The sequence below is a fragment of the Pristis pectinata genome, chromosome 7 (genome assembly GCF_009764475.1).
Source record: "Pristis pectinata isolate sPriPec2 chromosome 7, sPriPec2.1.pri, whole genome shotgun sequence".
NCBI classification, from domain to species: domain Eukaryota; kingdom Metazoa; phylum Chordata; class Chondrichthyes; order Rhinopristiformes; family Pristidae; genus Pristis; species Pristis pectinata.
The window spans coordinates 74203829-74223546 of NC_067411.1; the positions used below are offsets into that span (position 1 = coordinate 74203829).

At 40.2% G+C, this 19718-nt stretch overlaps 1 protein-coding gene across 1 annotated transcript in view; it reads right to left on the reverse strand.

Annotated features, from left to right (window-relative positions):
• The window catches only part of LOC127572912 (solute carrier family 28 member 3-like), a 66496-nt gene that overhangs the window by 29651 nt on the left and 17127 nt on the right, over positions 1-19718 (reverse strand). Inside the window, exons 5-7 of the mRNA XM_052020640.1 lie at positions 13149-13338; positions 11555-11699; positions 3812-3925 (exon numbers count right to left, since the gene is read on the reverse strand). Of these exons, the coding sequence (XP_051876600.1) occupies positions 3812-3925; positions 11555-11699; positions 13149-13338 (449 nt within the window). The remainder of the gene's footprint in view (positions 1-3811; positions 3926-11554; positions 11700-13148; positions 13339-19718) is intronic.

Consider the following 19718-nt stretch of genomic DNA (forward strand, 5'->3'; position numbering starts at 1 on the left):
ACTCAGAATATGACCCTTCAACAACCATTCTTTGTCTTCTGTGGGCCAGCCAGTTCTGGATCCACATTGCAATGTCCCCTTGGATCCCATGTCTCCTCACCTTCTCCATAAGCCTTGCATGGGGTACCTTATCAAACGCCTTGCTTAAATCCATATACACTACATCTACTGCTCTCCCTTCATCGAAGTGCTTAGTTACATCCTCAAAAAATTCAATCAGGGTTGTAAGACAGGACCTGCCCTTAACAAAGCCATGCTGACTATTCCTAATCATATTATACCTCTCCAAATGTTCATAAATCCTGCCCCTCAGGATCTTCTCCATCAGCTTACCAACCACTGAGGTAAGATGCACCGGTCTATAATTTCCTGGGCTATCCCTACTCCCCTTCTTGAATAAGGGAACAACATCCGCAACCCTCCAATCTTCCGGAGCTCTCCCGTCTCCATGGACAAAGCAAAGATCATTGTCAGAGGCTCTGCAATCTCCTCCCTCACCTCCCACAGCAACCTGGGGTACATCTCATCCGGTCCCGGCAACTTATCTAACTTGATGCTTTCCAAAAGTTTCAGCACCACCTCTTTTCTAATATCTACATGGTCAAGCTTTTCAGGCCGCTGCAAGTCTCCACTACAATCCCCCAGATCTTTTTCCGTGGTGAATACTGACGTAAAGTATTCATTAAGTACCTCCGCTATTTCTTCCGGATCCCTACACACTTTCCCACTGCTGCACTTGATAGGCCCTATCCTTTTGCATTTCATCCTCTTACTCTTCACATACTTGTAGAACGCCTTGGGGTTTTCCTTAATCCTGCCCGCCAAGGCCTTCTCATGTCCCCTTCTGGCTCTCCTAATCTCTTTCTTAAGTTCCTTCCTTTTAGCCTTGTACTCCTCCAGATCTCTAACATTACCTAGCTCTCTGTACCTTCTGTATGCTTTTCTTTACCTTTTGACTAGATTTATTATAGCCTTCGTACACCACGGTTCCTGTATCCTGTCAAGACTTCCCCGTCTTATCGGAACATGTCTATGCAGAGCTCCACACAAATATCCCCTGAATATTTGCCACATATCTTCCATACATTTCCCAGAGAACATCTGTTCCCAATATAATCTTCCAATTTCCTGCCTGAGAGCCTCATAATTCCCTTTACTCCAAGTAAACACCTTTCTAGCCTGTCTGTTCCTATCCCTCTCCAGTGCTAACATAAAGGAGATAGAATTATGATCACTATCACCAAAATGTTCACCCACAGAGAGATCTGACACCTGACCAGGTTCGTTACCCAATATCAAATCAAGCACAGCCTCTCCTCTTGTAGGTCTATCTACATACTGTGTCAAGAACCCTTCCTGAACACACCTAACAAACTCCACCCCATCTAAACCCCTCACTGTCCAGAGATGCCAATCGATGTTTGGGAAATTAAAATCCCCCATCACAACAACTCTGTTATTCTCACACCTTTCTAGGATCTGCTTCCCGATCTGCTCCTCAATAACCCTGTCACTATTGGGTGGCCTTTAAAAAACACCCAGCACCATTATCGACCCCTTCCTGTTCCTAACCTCCACCTACAGAGAATCCGTAGACAATCCCTCCACAACGTCCACCTTTTCTGCAGCTGTGACACTATCTCTGATCAACAGTGCCATTCCCCCAGCTCTCTTGCCTCCCCCCCTGTCCTTCCTGAAACATCTAAAACCTGGCACCTGAATCAACCATTCCAGCCCCGGAACCATCCAAGTCTCCGTAATGGCCACCACATCATAGCTCCAAGTATCAATCCAAGCTCTAAGCCCATCCGCCTTGTTCACAACACTCCTTGCATTAAAATAGACACATCTCAAGCCTGTCTGAACACGTCCCTTCTCTATCACCTGCCTATGGTACTTACTCCTAGCCTCCTCTATTTGAGAGCCAAACACCTCTTCCCCTGTCTCTCCAGTACAGATCCCACCCCCCAACAATTCTAGTTTGCACAAATATTGAAATATACCTCAGGAATAGAATCCTGTCACATATTCTGGCCATAGCACAACTGTTCATTATTGTGAGCTGTTAATCAAGACCTGTCCCTAGTGTCGAAAGCAGAGAAAGAAACTTTGCCTGGATCCATTGCAAAAATGACCAAAAAAATGAAGGGAAAGTCTGCTCCAGCCCAAAGAAGAAAGGTTAATTTGATATGAAAAGTGTGCAAGTTTGGAGTGTTAACAAACTAAATTAATCTTATTATTTTAGAGTTGTTGATTCTTCCATAGGAACAATGGGATGTTTTGTGTAAGAAAAACTGTATGATATGTTATATATGGAAATAATCTGACATGCCCAGTTGGAGAAGGCTACCAGAGTGGAGGGGAGGAGGTTCCATCAGGACTCCTACAGTGTCAGGAGATTATTAAAGTCCATTTGGAAGTGTTTTCAGAAAAAAAATCAAAATAATTACCTGCATTATTCAATATTAGGAATTTGAAGAAGTTATCCTTTGAATATGCATTGGACCTCTACTCCAAAGGTTCTAACACCTATCTCCCAAGAATGCCTAATGGATGTGTTCAATATATTTGGCAGTTCAATTAAGGCTTGGCAGTTCAATTATTCCATGCTAACCCTGAGGGTAATACTTTTAGTCACTGAGGTAAATACTCAAAGACCTTCTGCTCTGGTTGTGCTCTGAACTGATAAAATTAGTAGTCCTTTCAGTTCTTGCTGAGAGTCCTTGCAGTTCTTGCTGAGAGTCCTTGCCTGAGTGCCGTCTTCTTTGTCCTCCTCTGTTGTCACCTGAGACTGTTGTGTGATAGAGGATTGCGGCTGCTCAGATTCTTCCTTTACTTCCATGGCATCCTCCTCTATTATTTGCATTTCCTCTGGCAAGCTCTCCATTCTGTTTGTGGCTAAATTATGCAGCATACAATAAAGTGGGAGCCCCAGTCGGGAGAGTGATACAAAGCATCCCCTAATTAGTGGAGAGCAGAATATCAATTGTTGCATCCCTAAAAAATTGTCCATGTGATGTGGCATGACCCTTATAATACCTTGCTCTGTTTGAAACTCCAAAGCACTTACTGGTGTGAGGATCCACACCAGAAGTGAATATGCTCTATTTAGTATGTGTTTCTGTTGCTAAATGTTCCAGTTTTCCATACATGCATTACAGTGCTTTAGCTGGATGGATGCGCCCTAACCTGGCAGGGCTGGCATCAATTCTCCATTATTGTGGTGGCCTTTTGCACATGTTTTCAGCACACCAGTAGAAACTGCTTTCAATTACCTCCTATTCTGTATATTCCCAGCATGTACCTAATGACCACATGCAATCATGCTATTCAATGTGTTGGATGTGTTAAGTCACACTAAAAATATGCACAAGCTGTGGAGAAAACATCAGACATTTTGCTGCCAGAGTGCCAAAAATATATGTTTAGGGATCCCTTTTCCACCAAATATTTCATACATTTCCTATCTAGCTGCACACAGAGCATCTTCTCCACCATCACCTAAATGGATTCTAGACTTGAAACAAAAAAGATAAAAGATACAATTTCTCACAAACTTCATTAAACTAAACATAATTATGTAAGTTGAAACATTATTGACCTCAGATAATATTAGTAATAGTTTGTCAAAAAACACATATTAATTATTCATTTATCATAATTCATTCCCTCCAATAAATTGTATAAAAAGCATAAAATAACCTGTCCTTTGACACATCAATAGCAGTAGCACTGATTGATAGAAATTCTATACATGCTTAAAAAAGCATAACACTAAAAATTTTCATATAATTTCCATTCTTCCACATACCTTCACCTGTATTCCCATCCACTCAAAGGCATGTAATCCTGATTGTGTTCTCATAATTATCAGTCCCAAAACAAACTGCAAGCATAAACCCCAGCAAATAGTTCTCCATTGTACCTAGGGACAAATCCAATAAGAATTAATTAAGAATTAAAGAATTGTCATTTTAACAATTCTCTCATTGTTAAATTTTTTTAAAAAGCTTGAGGACCAAGAACCAAACTAATTAGGAAATTCAAATCAATCTGCTAAAGATGTTAATTGTAATGCAACCAGCATAATCAAAGACCCCACCCACCCGGGACATTCTCTCTTCTCTCCTCTCCCATCAGGCAGAAGATACTGGAGCCTGAGGACACATACCACCAAGCTCAAAGACAGCTTCTATCCCACTGTTATAAGACTATTGAATGGTACGCTTATACAATGAGATGGACTCTTGACCTCACAATCTACCTTGTTATGACCTTGCACTTTATGGTCTACCTGCACTGCACTTTCTCTGTAACTGTGACACTTTACTCTGCATTCTGTATTGCTTTACCTTGTACTACCTCAATGCATTGTGTAATGAATTGATCTGTATGAACAGTATGCAAGACAAGTATTTCACTGTACCTCAGTACAAATGATAATAATAAACCAATTCCAATTCCAAATCATTTTTTCACATTCATTCGGTAACCTTGTTTGCTGAATTCTTCCTGCTAATAATAATTTTTAAATTTTGAAATATAATTCTTATGCTATCAAGGTTTGGATTTATATTTCAATGGTCTGAATACATCCATGCACTTGTGCAGAATCATCTTCATTAAAGCCTAATTATTTTTCATTCTTTTTCAGAAACATTATGTCATGAAATTATGTCACTGGGGAGCACAATATTTACTACATGAATATAGTTTTAATTCATTGTGTACTTGTTAAAGTAGCCTAATAGTTATCTTACAAAAAGGTGTTCAGAGACGTAGATGAATAACTAGAGAATATGAGTTTTAAATCAACAATGGCAATTTGAAAATCTGAAATCAGTTTTTAAAACAAAAGACAATGGCACTATTATGAAAGCAAAAAATTGAGGGTGTGAGAAATGTGAAATGAAAACAAAATGTTGGAAATACTCAGCAAGCTGGACAGCATCTATGGAGAAACAGTTGTTTCATGATATGGAACTTGCATTAGAATTAGGAATAATTGGAGTTACACTGGCTTGAGATGCAAAGGAAAGGGGTGGAGGTGAGGAGTAAAGAAGATGAGATCTGTCATAGGCTGGGAAGCTGGAAAAATTAATGACAAAAAGGGGTAAAATGTAAAGAAACAAAAGCCTAGAGAAGGTGAAAATAGATAATATTGATCTGAAATTATCAAAGGAATATGGAAGAATGCTGAAAATCTAGAATAAAAGTAATGGAATCTGATTATGTGAAAATGTTGAACTCAATGTTGAGTCCTGAAGGTTGAATAGGCCGATTCAGATGATAAGGTGCAGTTCTTCGAACTTAGGATGAGCTTTATTGGAATAGTGTTAAGGTCTAAAGGCAGAATTCAGGACGGAAGTAAGACAAAGAATTAAAAGTGACGGATGGCTGAAAGCTCAGAATCATGCTTGCATTCTGAATGGAGGTGTCCTGCAATTTGGTCTGTCCAATATAGAGAAGACTGAATCCTGACAGTGATTGGATTGAGTTGTTCAAGGCCCTGGACACTGGTAAGGGAGGAGGTAATAGGACAGATTTTTATATATTGTACATTCAAGTAGTGAGGGCTTTGCAGACTGAGCCAGCATTTAACTGACCATCCCTAATTGCCCTTGAGAAGCTGGTGGTGGGTTGCCTTTTTCGTCCACTGAAGTCCTCAAGGTGTGGATATACCCATAACAGTGCTGTTAGGGACGGATTTCCAGGACTTTGACCCAGTGAGAATGATAGAACAGCTATATATTTCCAAGAGAAGATGACGTGTGGCTTAGAGGGCAATTTCCAGGTGGTGCTGTACCCATGCTTTTGCTGTACTTGTCCTTCCAGCTGGTAGAGGTTGTGGGTTTGGAAGGAGCTATTTAAGGAGGTTTGGTGAGTTGCTGCAATGCATCCTGTGGATTGTACAAACTGCTGCTACTGTGTGTCAGTGGTGGAGTTAGTGAATGGTTGCAGATGGGGGAACCTATCAAGTGGGCTGCTATGTCCTATGTGGTATCGAACTTTTTGAGCATTGTTGCAGTTGCAATGATCCAGGCAAGTGGAGAGTATTCCATCACATTCCGGACTTGAGCCTTGTACATGGCTTTCTGGAGTTAGGAGACAAGTTACTCGCCACAGGATTCCTTGCCTGTGACTTGCTTGTGTAGCCACAGTGTGTTTATGGCTACTCCAGTTCAGTTTCTGGTGTTGCATCTTCAGGCAGAATCAGTATTGTTCCATGAAAGGCTAATCATGTTTGACAGATTTATTAGAGTTCTTTGAGGATGTAATTCGTAGGGTAGACAATAGGGAACATGTTGATGTGTAATATTTAGATTCCCCAAAAGAATTCCATTGCGTCTTATAAGGGCTTATGGAATTGAAGACAGCATATTGGTATGGGAAGAGGGGAGTTAAGTGACAAAATGCAGAGAGCATGGATAAATACTTCATTTTCATATTGACAAATAGTAACTACTGGGGTGCCACAACATCAGTGTTCTGGCTCAGCTATTTATAGTCTATATTAATGACACAGATGAAGGGACCGTTCTTTCAACTTTGCCAAAGATACAAGGAAACTAGAGCACGAGAAGGATAAAAGGAATCAGTAAAGGGATATGGACGGGATAGATGTGTGGCCAATTCTTCAGCAGATGGAATATAGAGAAGAATGAACATATCTACTTTGAAGGAAGAATAAAAAAGTAGAATACCACTTAAATGCTGCAAGACTATTAAATGCTGGTGTTCATAAAGATTTAATGTTCCAATACAAGAAACACAAAGTTAGCATGCAAATACAGGAAATAATTAGGAAAGCAATTAGGATGTTAGCCTTTGTGCAAAGAGAGATGGCACACAAAATAGGGAACTTTTGCTGCATCTGTACAGGATTTGAGTTCAGAACTTCTAGAGAACTGTTTGCAGTTATGATCTCCTTATTTAAGGAAAGATATCTTTGCCTTGAAGGGACTACAGAGAAGGTCTACCAGATTGATTCCAGCCATAAAGGAGTTATCCACTTTGAAGGAAGAATAAAAGAGTAGAATATTATTTAAGTGGTGCAAGACAATTAAATGCTGACACTCATAGCGATTTGTAAAATTGGCTGTGTGCTTTCTGGAGTTCAGAAGAATGAGAGATATCTCTACTGAAGCATATAAGATCATGAAGGGAGCTTGAAAGAATGAGAGGATGGTTCAAATGATAGAGATATCTAATACTAACCTCAAAATAGGGGTTTGCCCATTTAAGGCAGAAGTGAGAAAGAATTTATTATCTGAAGGGTTGTTAGTCTTTGTAATTCTCTACTACAGAGTGCTGCAGAGGCTGAATCATTAAGTACATTTAACTCTGAGATGTATGAATTTTTAGACTTCAGAGAAATTAAGGATTATGGGAACCAGGCAGCAAAATGGGATTGAGGCCAAGAATAGATCAGCCTTAACCTTTTTGGATGGCAGAACAAACTCAAGAGGTCTGATATTTTACTTCTAGTTCACTAACATCCTTCAAGGGAGAAAATCTGCCATCCTTACTTGGCCTGGCCTACATGTGATTCTGGACCCCAAAATAATGTGATCGACTCTTAAAATGTCTTCTGAAATGGTCAAGCAAGCCATTGTGTTCAGGGGCCATGAGGGATGGGAGATGAATGTTGGCCTTAAGCTTTGTTGGAACAATGTAAGAGGCTAAAAACAAAGCAGTCAGACTGAGGGTGGGATAGAGAATTTGTGATTGGCAAATGGAAGCTCAGAATTAGCCTTTCAGACTGAAAGGAGGGGTTGTGTAAAGCAATCACCCAATGAAGAGGATCTGACATCATGCGGACCAAATGCAGTACACTAAATTGAAAGAAGTCATTGGCTTCATTCACAAAGAGTCTTTGGCTCCCTGAATAGTGGGAAGGAAAGAGATAAAAGGGCAAATATTGCATCTCCCATGATTCCATGGGAAGGTGCCGTGAGAAAGGGAGTAAGTGTTGGTGCAGATGGAAGAATGAGCCAGGAAGTTGTGGAAGGAATAATCCCTTCAGAATTTTAAAAATGTGTCCATTGGTGGCACAGTTGGCAGATCAGTTGGATGGCCCTTCATAATGGCGACAACACAAGATAAAAGTTCACTGTAGCTAGTGCACTAGATAGGAGCTTGCAATATATAGATAAGAGCTCACAGTACTAAGCAAAGCGCGTTAACGTTGATTGAAGGGTGATTATCACATAGAGGGGGATGGAAGTAAATGTATCTTTTTTGGAATGAAAAGATGTAACTAGTAGAGTGCCCCAAGGATCAGTCCTTGGCCCTAAGTTATTTACTATTTATATTAATGACTAATTTGAGAGGACAGAAAACTAAGTTTGCTGATGACACAGAATTAAGTGGGAGGGCATGCTGCAATGAACTTTGCAAAGGATATAGACAGGTTTAGTGAATTGGCAAAAACTTGACAAAGGGAGTTTAATATAGGAAAGTGTGAAGTCATGCACTTCAGTATAAAGAATCAAAAGGCAGACTATGATCCAACAGGAGAGTGACAGCAAATAAGTGATGTGTCAATGGATTTCTGTGAAACACAGAATGTTTGTGTGTAGGTCAAGCAAGTAACTAAGGCAGCAAATGACATATTGGCCTGTAATTGCTAGGCTGCTAGAGTTTCACAATGAAGAAGTATCAAGCAGGGTGTTGGTGAGGCCAATGTTCCTACTACAGTCTAGAAGGGGACATCGTTACAAGAAAAGGAGGCAGTCACTTAAAACTTTGGAATTTCTTCTCAGAAAGATGAAGCAGTGCTGGAATTCTCTACTCTAAAGGATTGTGAAACTAGATCTCTGGAGGTGTTTAAAGAGGAGGTAGATATATTTTTGTAAGATTGGAGACTTGAGGGGTATGTGGAACTGACACGGAAGAGGAGACCAGGGGTAGATCAGCCGTGATCACATTGAATGGCGAGGCAGACTTGACGGGTTTGGTGGTCTGTTTCTGCTTCTAGTTTCTTGCGGTCTAAAGTCATCAACCTGAGGCACAGGCATTGTTTCTCTTTTTGTAAACATTGTATGCTGTGTTTCCAGCACTTTGTTTTTGTTTCAGTTTTCCAGTAACTGCAACTTTTCATTTTGCAGATTTTGGCCAACATCAATACAAGTTCATTGACTTACAACATTAACTCTGTTTTTCTCTCTCCATATCTGCTACCTGACCCGCTGTATTTTTCAAGCATTCTCCTACATTTCAGATTTACATCAACTGCTGTTCTATATCTCACAGTTCCAGCATTGTTAGATCTTCTATGGAGGGTTTTCTCTCTTCTCTATTATCAATCACCTCCCTCGACAAGTTAACTGATATTAAAACGCCTTCAACACCCTCTCTTAGCCAACATCATTATGTCTTAGTCTCTGCCATATCATCAACATTCCCTTTATTCTCGCCATTTCTCAGCTTTCTCTGCAACTTGAAACATGCCATTTTCCAACTTTTCACCATTCACCAGAAATTCAACCAGACACGCTATGCAAATGTCATTGCTACTGGTCATAAACCGTCGAAAGGCCACTACTTCTTTGCTTTTCCACTATTTCAAGACAAAAGTCAGGAATGTGAATTGTACCCATCTAGAAACTCTCCACTTGCTTGGATAAATGCAACTGGAACAAAATACCATGCTCTAGCCTAAAAATCCATCATTACCACCAGCAATATTGTTCCTTCAGTGTGTATTATCTATTGGAGACACTAAAGCACATCATTGAGGCTTTGTTCGTGGTATCTACAATACCTACTACACCAGCTAATAAGTCAAAGATAGCAGGTGCATGATAACAATATGTCCAGGTTTCTCTCTAAGACATACACTATACCAATTTGGACATTATCTGCTGTTTCTTTATTGCCACTGTGTCAAAACCCTGGAAATTTCTACTCAACAGAATTGTGAGAGTACTTTCAGATGACAAGAATCTTAACCACCTTAAATTATCGTAGTACACTATTCTCCCCAAGAGACAAAGAACTGCTTTTGGAAGTCATGTGCAGAGATCTAGCAAGCACAGAGCTTATAGGTGACTATAGAACCTATTAAAATGAGTACTTCATTAATTGTCCCAGTGAACCTAAAGCACAACCACAAGCAAGATGGGAGGGCAAAAAGCCAAGTCACATATGCCAGAGGATCCAAAAAAGGGGGAAGGAGAGTTCTTGCCAGAACACCCTTTACCCCAACAGTCTACAGGAAGAACGAGTAGGCATGGATATCAAAAGTTGCTCTTCCCAGTCCTGCACAGGAATGAAAAAGAACCCCAGGTAGATTTCAGCAATGTCATGACTCATTTTTTCCTAGACCACATTATATGTAGTGAATCCCCAGAGCAATTAATTTACTTTTCTGTTTTACTGATTTATCTTAGTCTGTACATCTTTAAACATTCAAGGAATTCTAGCTTTAACAACCATTTCTTTCCCCCTTGTGAGAGCATATCTGGTCTGCATCTACACCAAATGCAATATAATAGATTGAGAGAATTGCTGTTTCACCAGGTGGTTGCTTGAGTCCTTGAGTAGTGGGAGGGGTAGAGGTAAAAGATCAAGTGCTTCATCTTCTGCAGTTGCATGAGAATGTCTTAAAGGGGGAGTGATTAGTGGAGACAGAAGAGTGGACCAGAGAGATGTAAAAGGAACAGTTCCTTTGAAACCTGTTTGTTCTGTGTATAATTAAAAGCTGCTGAATTTCAGAGCACTAGGATTGATAATCTCATGAATTAATTGCATTAATTAGTGTATTACACTGATGTTGATGCTTTTGGGATGTTTTACAGTGGGGAAAAGGTGTCAGGATAAACAAAAATTGAATTTTCCATATGGACACTAAAACACACAGAAATGTGACCAAAATTGTTCCAATAACAATTAAGACAGTTTTCATTGTACAACACTGTTTTTTCCAAATTATACAAATAATTCTAAACTCTCATCTTCCAACTAACCACACAATACTCTTCAAAACTCAACACTGAATTTGGCAATTTCAGATGAATGGTAATTCCAAAATTTGCATTTCATATTCTGATAACTTCAATTTTTGTTCATCTCCTCTTAATTACATCTCCTCCAAGTGTCCTTACTGTCCTTTGTCATTCAATCTCTCCTGCCTTCCATCCTATCATAGATCTTCCCTTTTGTTCTCTCTACCCTTCTCCCTTTCACCACTGATCTAGCCAAGTTGGGTTCCCAACTATAAAAATCTGTTTCTGTACGATAGGTTTCTGATGGCTTGGGACATACATGCACAACTGAAAATTACAATCGAGACATGCAGGCATGCATCATATGCCATTGAACAAAACTGGGTATCTCTTGCCTCATCAAAACATTAGCACGTCAGGTGCGAGGAAGACCCAGAATGAAAATTCCAGACTTATGCAACTCACCTATAGTGTCCAATTTTCAAGTACATTGCATTTTTCACTGTAGTTGGAATTTGAAGCTCAAAAGCAGGTACAAATGTTAGAACAATTTTAATTTACTTGACAGGTATGACAAATAATAAAGAAAACTATATGGTATTTACCTTTCCTGGATATTTGGAGAAGATGAACATGAAGATAATCAATATACAAAGTCCCGAAAAGGAAATCAATTGGCTGGCACCTTCCTTCCACGTGTCCAGTGCTAGCCAAAGTATAATAAATGTAACCAGAGCACCATAAAATACCCTAATGCAAAATATCAGTTTGGAAAAAAATTAGTTTCATCAGCTGCATGATATTGAACAGAACTGAAAATCTCCATCCATCACAGCAGGTTCTGTTACAACTTCTTTATCTCTGAGTTCCCTACAAGTAATATGCCATTCTGGCTTAGACCTATATTGCTGCTCATTTTTCACCTAAATAAAATTCAATTATTCTCTGTCTAAAACTCCATACCAATCATCACGAGAAAAAGTGCAACAAGTCTTGGGTAAAGCCCACAATTATCTTCTTAGATCAGGGAAACATCTTAAAAACAAATAAAAATCAAAGCTCTACCCATCCCTTTAATTTTCTGAGGAACATTTCCATTCCAGAAAACACTTATGGAAAAAAATTGTAGAATATTAATTCATTCCATCACCCATTCTGTACAATCATTCGTTATCTTCTTAAACAATTATCATGGTAACATAATTGGTAAGTCACTGGACTAAGAGCCAGAGTTCCAGACCATTGATCCAAAGACAGTCTTTCAAATCCCACAACAGCAGCTAGGGAATTTAAATTCAAGTGATTAATTAAATTAAAAATGTTTTATAAAAGCAACTGTTTAGCACTGTAATTTTGAAACTAAAAAGCTATCCTGTTCCTGAGACCATGAAACTAAAAAGCCTTCTGGTTCACTGATGCCCTTTGGAGAAGGAGATCTACTATCCTTAACTAGTCTAACCTTTATGTGACGCTAGATCCACCAACATGATTGACTCTTCCCACTCAGTTTAGTAACAAATAAGGATGAATAATAAATGCTGGCAACATCTGCATCACAAGAATGAAATAATTAAGATTTGGATTCCCTAGGTTCAGCCTGGGTCCCCTTTCATTACTTTCTTTAAGGGGATCATAGGGAGGACGTTAATCACATTTTCAAATTTGTAGAATAGTTATTAAGTTGTAACTAGGAAATAAATGTAAACTAGATTTTGACAGACTAGGATCCAAAACGATAAACAGGGGCACAGAATACAATTAGTGGATATTGGTTCAAAATAAGTGAGAAGAAAAAATGATTTCAGAGAGATCACTAATCACAATCTGAGGCTACAGACTCAGTATCAATCAGGTATAACAAATAGGGCCTTCAGTGGTGTCACCTGAATAGCTCATTACAAAACTGGGACTGCTATAATAAGGTTACAACAAAATTTTGGTATGACATCAATTGGATTATTGACCTGGATACACAGGTATAATAATGGAATCACACCTGTGAATGTGCTCCATTGCTGATTTACAAGATCAGCAAGACAGCATTGGTACATGGTCACCATCAGGTTCATTTCCCGTGGCTGATAGAATTGTGCATTTGAAAAACCAAATGGCTACACCAAATAAAATCTTGAACAGTGGGATGGATAAGGATTTATCAGCCTTTGCTGGGATTCATAAAAAATAAATGTTATTACTCACAATTTTATCACAAGCTTGTGCGCTTTGAACATTTTGCCATGTGAAGCAAAGTACTCAGCTATTCTTTCTTCATGCGTTTCCATGAACAAATCCCAGCAATAAAAGAAAATGGCCACCAGAGTTATCAGAAGTAGTGCAAGTGCTTTTTTGAAGTTCAAAATACACGCTGCGATGAGCATGCAAAAGTAGCCTGAAAAAAAGTATTGATTTATCTTTATTGTGGATTCAAGTCCCACTCTAGAAACTGGAGCACATAAATAAAAATTCTGTATGCTTTAATACAGTTACGCATATGGCTAAGACTAGTCCCTGTGTAAAAGTGCTAAATTGGAGAAGGGCTAATTACAGCAGTATTAGGCAGGAACTAAAGAAAGTAAGTTGAAAGTGGCTGTCTGAGGGTAGATCCACATCTGACATATGGGAGTCTTTTAAAGGCCATTTGATTAGAGTTCAGGACCAGCACGTTCTGTGAGAATGAAAGATAAGAACTGCAAGATTCGGGTATCTTAGATGATGTGAGATATTGTAAGTTCAGTCAAAAAGAAAAAGGAAATATATGCAAGGTTTGGGAAGCTGAAATCAGACAAGTCCGTAGAGGAACATGAAGAAAATAGGAAAGAACCTAAACCAAAAATTAGCAGGGCCAAGAGGGATCATGAAATGTCCTTGGCGTGTAGGATTAAGAAAAGCCCTGGGCATTTTATACATGTACTATGGACCATAACAGTAAGTGCAGACATGGTAAGCCGAAAGGCCTGTTCCGTGCTGTACTGTTCTACATTCCATGTTAGAAACAGAAAATGCTAGGGATACTCAGCAGGCTCGGCAGTATCCATGGAGATAGAAACACTGTTAAAATTCAAGTCAATGACCCTTCTAGAAAAGTGGGAAGACAAGTCTGTTTTCAGTTATGGAGAGGGGAAGGGATAGAGACAAGGGGAATGTCTGTCAGAGGGTAATGACCAAGGTTGTCTGGTGCCATCTAAGGAGAGGGAAATGAATGCTTGGTAATTATAGCTGATCTGTCTGAAGGAATGTAAATAGAGAAAGACGAATGAGGGCAATTAGAAAAAAACATGTTGGAACTGTAGGTGCAGAACAAAGCAGTTACTGGAAATCTGAAATAAAAGAATGCTGGAAATACTCAGCTGATCAGTAGCATTTGTAGAGAAAGAAAAACATAGTTATTGTTACAGGTGGATGTCCACAATCTACACCCATCCACATTTTCATCCAAGTCATTTATATATTTCACAAACAGAAGAGGTCCTGATATGAATCCCTGCAGAACACACTAGTCAACAGACCTCCAGCCAGAATAAGTCCCATCGAACACTACCCTCAGTTTTCCATGAGCAAACCAATTCTGTATCCAAACAGCCTAGTCACCGTGGATCCCATGCATCTTAACCATCTAGATGAGTCTACCATGATGCACTAAATAGGAAGAAAAGCAAGTGAATTGCTGCTTCACCTGGAAAAGCTGTTCAACTCAAAAAAAAGGCTGATAACACTCGGCAGGTCAGACAGCATCTGTGAAAAGAGAAACAGTTAATGTTTTGGGTCTGAGGGTCTGTAACTGTTTCTCCTTCCACAAATGCTGCCTCACCTGCTGAGTGTTTCAGATTTCCAGCATCTGCAACTTTTTGATTTTCTTCCAGAACTGAGGTAAAGCATTAGTTTTTGCATCTTCTCCGGCTACTTGAGAAGTATTGTGGAAGGGGATTCATTGGTGGAGATGAAAAAGTGCCACAGGAAGTTGGGGAGGGAATAATTCCTTTAGAATGCAGAGAGGGGAGGGGAAGATTTGTGTGGTGGTGGAATCACAATGAAGGAGGTTTTTCCACTGGATACATCTTCCCCTCATCTCTCAGCATTCTGAAGGGAACATTTCCTCCACAACTCCATCCTGGGACCCAAGAAGTGCTTCCAGGTGAAGCAGCAATTTATTTGCACTTCTTCCAATTTTGATTATTACATTTATTGCCCATTATGTGGTCTCCAATGCACTGAAGAAACCAAACATAGATTTCATAAAAATTGCAGTGTGTCACTATCTAGTCTGCAAGGCTGACCTGAGCTACTTGTTGCCAATTACTTTAATTCTCCATCTCGCTCCCATTCTAACCTCTCCATCTTTGATCTTCTACACATTACAATGAAGCCCAACATAGAGTCAAGGAACAGCACCTCATCTGTGTAAGCACAATGCAGCCCCTGACCACAATATTTAATTCAATAATTTCAGATAACCGGCCTTTCCTGTTTGTCAGTAAGGTCAACTACCTCTAATACTAACTCAGTTTTTCTCTCTCCAGAGTTGTTACCTGATCTGTTGAGTTTTTCCAGCAGTCTCTTTTATTTCAGATTTCCATCAATATGCTGTTTTTCCCCTCATTCATACTGGTGCCCAAGGAGCTCAAGAAGAGCATGGTGAGCTGCCTCAATGATTATTGCCTGGTAACACTCACATCTACTGTGATGAAGTGCTTTTTTTTTTGTCATGACTGGAATTAACTCCTGCTTAAGCAAGGACCTGAACCCATTGCAATTTGCCTACCACCACAACAGGTCTACAGTGGACACAATCTCACTGGCTCTCCACTCAACTTTGGAGCACCTAGACCACAACAAAACATATCAGGCTAATGTTTATCGATTACAGCTCGGCGTTCAACACCATCATCCCCTCAGTACTAATCAACAAGCTTCAAAACCTGGGCCTCTGTACCTCCCTCTGCAACTGGATCCTCAACTTCCTTATCAGGAGACCACAGTCAGTGCGTATCAGTAGTAACATCTCCTCCTTGCTGACAATCAACACAGGTGCACCTCAAGGATGCATGCTTAGCCCACTGTTCTACTCTCTCTACACTCATGACAGTGTGGCTAGGTACAGTTCAATTGCCATCTATAAATTTGCCAATGACACCACTGTTGTTGGCAAAATTGCAGATGGTGATGAGGCGTACAGGAGTGAGATAGATCGGTTGGTTGAGTGGTGTCACAACAACAACCTCGCACTCAACGTCAGAAGATCAAGGAATTGATTGTGGACTTCAGGAAAGGGAAGTCGGGAGAACACACACCAGTCTTCATTGAGTGGTCAGCGGTGGAAAGGGTGAGCAGCTTCAAGTTCCTGAGTGTCAACATCTCAAAGGATCTATCTTGGGCCCAACACTTTGATGCAATTATGAAGAAGGCATGACAGTGGCTCTACTTCATGAGGAGTTTGAGGAGATTTGGAATGTCATCAAACACTCTTGCAAATTTCTGCAGATGTACTGTGGAGAGCATTCTGACTGGTTGCATCACTGCCTGGTATGGAGGCTCCAATGTGCAGGATTGAAAGAGGCTGCAGAGGATTTTAGACTCAGCCAGTTTCAACATGCACACAACCCTCACCGCCATCGAGGACATCTTCAAGAGGCGGTACCTCAAGAAGGTAACATCCATCATTAAGGACCCTCACCACCCAGGACATGCCCTCTTCATGTTACTACCATTGGGGAGGAGATACAGGAGCCTGAAGACCCACACTCAACATTTCAGGAACATCTTCTTCCCCTCCACCATCAGATTTCAGAGCAGTCCATGAACCCATGAACACTACCTCATTATTCCTCTTTTGCACCATTTATCTATTTTTGTAACTTACAGTAATTTTTATGTCTTTATGTCTTGCACTATACTCTTGCTGTAAAACAACAAATTTCACAACATATGTCAGTGATAATAAACCTGATTCTGATTCATTGAAGGCTTCCATTCTCTAACTGCCCTCATTCATTTTCCTTTATTTACACTGCTCTAGACAGATTAGCTATAAAAGCTCACCAGCGCCTCTACTTCCTCAGGAAGCTAAAGAAATTTGGTTTGTCCCCTTTGACTCTCACCAACTTTTATTGATGCACCATAGAAAGCATCCTATCTGGATGTATCACGGCTTGGTATGGCAACTGCTCTGCCCAGGACCGCAAGAAACAGCAGAGAGTTGTGGACACATGGCCAGCGCATCATGGACACCAGCCTCCCCTCCTTGGACTCTGTCTTTACCTCTCGCTGTCTTGGCGAAGCAGCCAGCATAATTGAAGACCCCACCCACCCAGGTCATTCTCTCTTCTCTCCTCTTCCATCGGGTAGAAGATACAGGAGCCTGAGGGCACGTGCCACCAGACTTAAGGACAGCTTCTACCCCACTGTGATAAGACTATTGAACAGTTCCCTTATACGATGAGATGGACTCTGACCTCCTGATCTACCTTGTTGTGACCTTGCACCTTATTGTACTGCACTTTCTTTGTAGCTGTGACACTTTACTCTGTACTGTTATTGTTTTTACCTGTACTACATCAATGCACTCTGTACTAACCCAATGTAACTGCACTGTGTAATGAATTGATCTGTACAATCAGTATGCAAGACAAGTTTTTCACTGTAGCTTGGTACAGGTGACAATAAACCAATATCAACACCAATATAATTCACAAGCATTTATTTCCCTCCCTTAGACAGCAACAAAGACAATACAAGACTTTGGTCTCCATCCTATGATAGACATTCCCTTTGTTCTTTCCAATTTCCCCATCTGCAATTTAAAACACACATAAAGAAACTGCAGAAAGTTGTGGACATAACTCAGCGCATCACGAAAATCATCCTCCCCTCCGTGGAATCTGTCTATACCTCACTGCCTCGGTAAAGCAGCCAACACAATCAAAGACCCCTCCCACCCCAGACATTCTCTCTTCTCCCCCCTCCCATTGGGTAGAAGATACAAAGGTCTGCAAGCAAGTACCACCAGCTCAAGGACAGCTTCTATTCCACTTTAATAAGACTATTGAAGAAACCCCTTGTATGGACTCTTGACCTCACAATCTACATCGTCACAGCTTTGCACCTTGTTGTCTGTCTCCAATGCACTTTCTCTGTAACTGTAACATATACTCTGTATTCCATTATTGCTTTTCCTTTGTACTACCTCAATGTATTGATGTAATAAAATGATCTGCATGGATGGCATGCAAAACAAAGTTTTTCACTGTATCTCAGTGCATGTGACAACAATAAACCAATTGACAAATTTAATTCACACCTCCAGTTCTGACAAAGGATCATTGACCTGAAATATTACCTGTTTCTCTCTGCACACATGCAGTCTGACCTGCTGAGTATCCTTAGCACTTTCATTTCAGATATTCAACATCTGCAGGTATTTTGCTTTTTAATCGCTTAATCACATAATCTAGACTGTTTTAGGATTGTACCAAGGCAGCATGGCATCTTTGGAGGTGCTGACCTTTTTTGCAACTTAACTATTCCCTCAGTATCTTAGTGACTATCTATCCTTCAACCAACATTACCACATCACACACCTACTGTTCCATTTTGTTGCTGGAATTTCTCAGCACTACACTGGGGGAATGCCCTTTCCAATACTATGTCAATCATATCTGGTATTGAATCTGAATTCCCAATAAATTGGGTGGGGATTCACAGCCCAGAGATTAGTAAGAAAAACAGAAGTTGTTTCTTCATACATTTCATTTCACTTATTTTATTGTTTTTAATTATTTCTCATTTTTCTGATGAGTTTTTAGAATACAAGAACATAATTAGTAGAAGCAGAAATAGGTTGTTCAATGCCTTACATCTGGTCCACCATTGAATAAGATCATGGTTAATCTTCTGCAGCATCACCACTTTCTTGCACTAATTAACCTCTTATCAATTATTCCCTTAAAACCTAGAAATCTATCAGTCTTTGTCTTGAATGATGATTCTTTTGGGTAAAACATTCCAAAGATTCACTACTAGCTGGGTGAAGAAATTTCTTCTCAGTCCTGAATGGGCAATACCTTAGTTTGAGACTGTGATCCCTGGTTCTAGATACCACAGCAAGGGGAAATACTGTTCCTGAATCTACCCTATCAAGACCTGTAAGAATTGTGTATGTTTCAAGAAGATCACTTCTCATTTTTCTAAAGTTTAGAACATATAGGCACAAGTCTACATAATCCCACCCATAGGACTATCAGGAACATCTAAAGCCTTGGTAGCTTTGGTAGGAGGTAAGGCTCTGGCCCCAGCTATACTTCTGCCAGAGGCTCAGAACATTCCAGGAACAGATACACCATCTGAAGCTCACTTGTTTCTGAGGCCCCAATGAATAGCTTTAAGATGTACCAGGTCAGCATCAGACGAAGGAAAGTGCATGTGAACAGCGACCTCATGGGATGAGTTGGGTGACAAGATAAATCCAGCTCAATAAAACCCAGAGATCATCCAGCACGAAGTAGACATCAGACTCAAGCACAACCAAAGGCAGGGCTAGCCTAGACACAGTGCTCCTCAGAAATATCTGAGGAATTGCCTAGATATGAAGAACAAACCCACGAATCAGTAAGACAATAGCCTGACATTCACATAGTTGTAGCATCATGGCAGTATTGGCTAGCATACTAGAATCCTCCTTCAAAATCTATGGCTTTTCTCCTCTCAACCAACAGCACAGACCCAAAACAGATGGGAACATAGCAGTACACAACAGAAAGAAAGTGGTTCTGGGAA